Source organism: Corvus moneduloides, chromosome 1, assembly GCF_009650955.1.
Source record: "Corvus moneduloides isolate bCorMon1 chromosome 1, bCorMon1.pri, whole genome shotgun sequence".
Classification (NCBI taxonomy): domain Eukaryota; kingdom Metazoa; phylum Chordata; class Aves; order Passeriformes; family Corvidae; genus Corvus; species Corvus moneduloides.
Genome location: NC_045476.1, coordinates 40187776 through 40193775, shown reverse-complemented (window position 1 = coordinate 40193775; position 6000 = coordinate 40187776). Strand labels below are relative to the sequence as shown.

Below are 6000 nucleotides of genomic sequence, written 5' to 3'. Positions count from 1 at the left end.
CCTGCAAAGTTCCTTTGTGTAACAAACAGGCACAGCAGCTTCAGCTGTGAGTAGGCTCACTGCTGGTGGAATGTTTAGACTGAGGTGTTTAAGATGCCCAAGAGCCTCAAGGTTTCATCCTGCATCTCAGGGAGCTGGACACAGGGAAATAAATTTTGAGTCGGGGTGTGCAGCAAGCAAATCTGACAGCAGCATGGTACTCAGGCCCTGCAAGCCAGGAAACAAACCAGGGTCAAGTGCTGGATGGTGCACACCATCCCACTGCTCTCAGGAATCATCATGTGCTGGTCTTTCTACCCCCATGCGTGATCCCACTACCAGAGTCTTCCTTCCACTGTGTTTGCAGAATGGTTATTTTCCTTAACCCTGTACTTACCAGAGCATCTACTGGGGGTACTCATGATGCAGAACTGGCCATGGCACATGACTGATCACAGGGGCTCAGTGTCCAGCAGGACAAGCTGAGGGAGATCAATCTCACTCCTGGCAGTCACCAAGAAGAACACAAGCCTCAGGTAGACATGAGTAATAATCTCCTTTTCAGAGGGGGTCTCTAGCTGGGGGATTTGCATGCACTGAGCTGTCTAGCCTCCATTTTAGGTTTGAGCTCTGAGCAAATGCAAGAATCTTTAAATGAAGTCAAAGCAGAAAGGCAAGTGGGTATCAGGCCAGCATTTAAATATCACAACACTACAAAGGAAGTGATAGCCGCACCTTGCTCCACACACAGCTCCAGTCATTTACACATCAAGTAGGTGAATGTGAGAGTGCAGAAATAGACCTGTAAATATATGGAGATCCTGCTTTTGCAGTAGCTCATTTTCAAAGTACATCTACTCCTTAGCATACATTTGGGGTCACACTCCACAGCCTCTGCCCTGCTTCCCAAAACTTAGTTTCAGTTTGCTAGCTTTCCTCTGCAAGTGAAGCATAAAATGCAAGTAAACACCTAACTTGTAGTGTTGTCACCACTTTCATCTTGCTGCTAATTACTAATGCAAATTACGTACATATCTAAAAATTTCTTCGGTACATTCCTGCTACTTGTGTTTCCTAAAGTATATGTGGCAAATATTTCCATATTTTATACTTCTACATGCTACTACCCACATCCAAATCTTAAGGTAGGATATCCTTGTGATCAAAAGCAACAAGGCAAACTGCAACAGAGCCAAGGCACCCTACTCCTCTTGTAAAAGATGAATTTATGATCTTTAGTGACAAGTCATGTTGTATATCTTGATTTTTCATCTTACCTCAGGCAGTCCAGTGACCCCCTTCCTCACGCTTCACCATCAGCTGATTTGTGAGAATACAGTTTCCCATGACTTCTTCAGTGCTGCATTAGAGGTAATTCTTTAAGGTTCCTGTCCAAGTACCAGTCTGAGACAATGGTGTCCAGCTCGGGAAAAAGCACTTGCATTCCGAGAACAAGCTTTAGCCAAAGGAGGGATACCAAAACTTTAAAGTGCCCCTAGAGTGTAGATCCAAGCTCTCCAACCAGACTTCCCTCTAGCTGGCGCTGTAGGCATCCTCCTTAACCTCGGTAAGCTGTGCTACTTGCACACTAGACACCCCAAACTTTCCCTCACCATTTCCCTTCTCCTCCAGAGCTGACCAGCTCTTGGATGCTCCCACCCCAGAGCCCTTCAACTGAATTTTGCTGTTTCCAGCTGCCTCATTCCTTTCTAGCTCTTACTGTTCCATGTGGCGTAGGCTGTCATCCCAGCCATGTGCCTCTGCTCTCCACACTGGTCTGTCCATCCCCTGGCCTGAAAACCTGAAGGCTCCATCCATTTCCATCTGCTGCCAGTAACACCCGAAGGCAGTTGCTGCACACGCCTGTGCCCTGTTCTGATCTTACCAGTCCCGCTACTACATGTCTCTCTTCAGCTACCTGTAGTGCCTCAATGCTTTACAAGTTTCACTTGTGCTTCCTACAAAACATAAATCCCTCAGTGAAGGCTTCAAGGCAACATGGCTGTGATGCCACACTCAAAGATTGCAGGATGGCTTGATAGTCAACTGGCCAAAAGCACCCAACAAAATGGTAGATAAGCCAAGGAGCTCCAAGAAATTACCCATTTAAAAGCAGTTGACTGTGAGCCTTAGGCTTCTGCAGGCTCACATTTTAATGAATGCTAACAAAACAGGCATTCCTGAAAATGTCTGCCCATACATCAATTCCAGGTGTTTTAATTGTATTTAATCTTGTTTTCATCCCAGTGAAAAAGCTGAGTAACTGTGATCTGGAAGGGCTTGGAACCTGAGGAACCACAGTGAGGACCACAGAAGGCATTTCAGAGAGAAACTGGCACATCGGCTCAGCACAGTTGTAGCAACCTTAAAAAGATAACTTTTAAAAGGAACGGCTAGCATTGGTTTAATCCAAGTGAAACCAGATGATGACATTTCTCTTGTTTGGACCCATTTTTCCAAGATCAACACATATGAATTCACATTTTCCACTTCCATTTCACAATCAGATACAAACAGGGACTTCCTTGTGATGGTTGTGAGTGTTTTATTATAGTCTTATCAACAAGTTCTCTGAAAATCAGTTTTTCAGAACTAAAATCTAATCTGGCAGTGTTCAGTAAGTAACAAGATGAACTCAGCCATGGAAAACAAAATATTACTAAGTTACTTTAAATAAATTTTATCACAACAACCTCAGGAAGAGTGTGTCCTGGAGATTTAGGCAGTTTATCTTGGATTTTTATTAATATTTTGGATTCTTTTTGTTATGCTCTAGCCTCTGGTACCCAGCTGTGTTCATTTTGATGCTAGAATGGGATAGATCTTTGGGTGCCTGTATGCCTGTGATTCTTCTCTTATTTTATAGTGCTGTAATAAAAATAGCATCATCAGCATTCAGTGCTCACCACAGTACATTTAAGCAACTGGTCATTGCACTGAAACAGAACTTCTTGAGAAACTGAGATTATTTCCAGACAGTAATGGCTCACAAAAGGTCTAGCTCCCAAGACTTTTCAGCCATTCATCTTCTGTTCAGCACCTCCTATGACATTTATTACAGTAATTTGATCAGGTTATAGGACTCAGAATTCCATCTTGACCTTCAGAGCAGCATCTAATACTGCCTGGAAGATAATCCAGAATCATTTTCCTTACACATACAATCAACATTTTCAGCTTGCAGCTACTTGTTGACAAACACTCACCAGTTTCAGTTAACTACAAGGAAACCTAAGAACATTGAGACATTTGAAAATAAGCATTACTGTATTTTTAATGTATTTTGGATGGCTTACCTCAATTTAACTAATAACTCTTGATTTCCAGGGCTTAATTGCATGTAATTTTTATAAAAGCAATATCATCTCTTAACATTAATCAAATATTTAACATTTAAGAATTTTTTTATTGTGCAAAACATAAGCAATAAGTCTTATTAGTACAATAAGCTGAAAAAGCAAGGGATATTTAAAACAATATTCACATCCAGTGTACAATTTTTATCCCTACTTCCAACTTTTAATGTGGAATCTACAATTCCCATCCATAAGTGCTGTCTGAAAATACCAATAGTTTGTTTCACCTTTTATTATTTGGAGAAGACTCAGAATTTATTTTTGCATTAAGTTTTTATGCACAACTAAACCAGCTGTTTAAATTGATAAATACAAAATAAGACACTGAAAAGGGTGAAAAATAACCAACCTGCTGAAGGCATCCACCTAAATGGTGGCATGACTGATAATTTATAGCTTATATTAAAAAACGGAATTGATAATTCTGATTTTCCATTTTCAACTCAAGATTTTAGCAAATAACCCAAAATTTTGTTTTACAGTTCTGGAATCTGCTAATTGAAAAAGTAATTTAATTCAATCTTAATTTTAATTAAAATCTTTATCTTGCTAGATATTAAGTGCTACCAGTCAAGGCAGCCACAAAAACTGTTTGATGTTTACATAGCACCATATAGATAAGTATCTCCTTCAGTAAGAGAGATTAGGTTCTGCTGGGGAACATAATCAGGTTATTTCCTGAATATTTTAGGTATCTTTGCCTTCCACATCATAAATATGTGCAACCATTCCTTAATTTGAGAAAAAAATGGACATAATTCAAGCTTTAAAACAGTGCTATCATTAATTAAAATTCTCTTTGTATAAAAGTATCAAGCACTCTTCAGTAGTCAATTGAATATTCAAAAACAGATCAATAGTTTTATGTAAACTTGTTAAAAAACAAACCACCACATAATTTGGCTTTAAAGTGACAAAGTATTTTTTCTTAATATAATTTACTAGGCATGTAAAGAACTAATGTCAAACTGTAATTCAAAAAGTAGCAGAGACTGGACTATCTCTGATATTGAAATACTCAATTAAAATACATAAAGAATCTCCAAAACATGTAATTATAATTCATTACAGTGGTATTGTTCATTCCAATAATAATCCTTCCTATAAGAAGGCTGCATGTTAAATAAAATACATTAAGCTGTTGCAGTTCCCTATTAGAGAACATCAATATTCTGCCTCTGTCTCTCCTGCAGCCCGAATTCACTAAAATATGGACTAGGCTTTCTACCAAAAGAAAATGGGAAACAGGCTCATTATCCAGGTGGATACTTCCTAGCCCTAATCAAAATCTTATCAGCTTATCCACAACTGTTAGGTTTAGACTAGTAACAAATCTTGCAGTAAAGTGTTAAAAATAGATGGAATAACTAACCAGCCATCTTCTGTATTTTAAACCACAGAAATCTACACATCAAAATATTTATGGAAGCATGAATGCTGGTGACATCATCGACTCTTACACTGAGTCTTCCGTAAAAGTTGCACAGATGGAAAAGGATGCCTTGAGATAAATGGAAATAAAATCCAACAGAAGATAGATTTCCTAATACTGAGCCTCAATTTCTTACAAACTAACAAACATATTTCAGTGACAGACACTGCTCATTATTTTGGCCCCGTCCCTTTCCCAAAATCAGTTTCATAAGTTGTTACCACTCCAATTAAAACAAACCCTCTTAAAAATATTGTATATGGAGTTCTGAGTTCCAAAAATAAAATACATATGCAGTTTCATATTCTTGCTATGAAACATCAGCTAAAAAGTATGAACGTTCACAAAGAAACCAAATTGCATTTTGTACATTGTATCTCTATTGATACAGTTCTGTGTTGGAGAATTCAGCATTTTTAGAAAGTTCAACATGTGCAAAGTCCAATTAAATTTTGAAGAAAATTCCAGTTTCAAGAGTTACATGTAATTTTGTATCTGACAGGACAATTTAAAAAAAAAAAACTGTACAAAGTTAGCTTCAAACCTCTTCATTCCCCCCAAAAATAGGCACTCAGTGGTTTAAGTGTGCAAATGGCTTCTTAGAAGAAACAGTGTGCAAACAGAGCCTGTTCCATTAGCCCTGCATTCGTTAGTGATTTCCTAGAGAGTATTGCCATTAAATGCTATCTACGGTATGACATTCTAAAGATCAGAAGACATTCAGTCCACAGAGTCACAGATGTCTTTCACTTTCTCGTTGAAGTCTTCAGGTTGATCAGCATACACGTAATGACCTGCACCGAGGATAGCCTGGAGGATAAAGGTGAAGAAACATGTCAATATCACAAAAAGGTAACAAACAAATACTGGGACAGGTGAAGAACCTGGCTTTTACACATTACCTAAGAGTTGGCATCATACAGCCTAAAAAACAACTCTAAACATAAGGAATAGCAAAATATTCTTTTCCTTGTGAAGAAACTTTCCTACAGAGGAGAAGAAAATAAAACTACTGCTTATTCAACTGCTCACCTTGTTGAAAAAAACCCCACCACTGAAGTGTGCACAAGTCATAGCACAACAAACTTGGTAGATACATATGCCTTGCTTGCCTTCACTCTCCACTCAAATAGCCTATTTCTATAATTGCTAAAATTATAATTATGCTAAAAATGCTACAAAGTAAACCAACACCACAGTGTACAGCAAAGGTTCTTGACCCTGTTTTCTTTC

At 38.4% G+C, this 6000-nt stretch overlaps 1 protein-coding gene across 1 annotated transcript in view; it reads right to left on the bottom strand.

Moving 5' to 3' along the window:
• Nucleotides 1-2507: 2507 nt before the first annotated feature.
• The window catches only part of ABHD5 (abhydrolase domain containing 5, lysophosphatidic acid acyltransferase), a 28884-nt gene continuing 25391 nt past the window's right edge, over nucleotides 2508-6000 (bottom strand). The window contains exon 7 of the mRNA XM_032107291.1: nucleotides 2508-5577. Within this exon, the coding sequence (XP_031963182.1) occupies nucleotides 5488-5577 (90 nt within the window). The 3' untranslated portion in view covers nucleotides 2508-5487. The remainder of the gene's footprint in view (nucleotides 5578-6000) is intronic.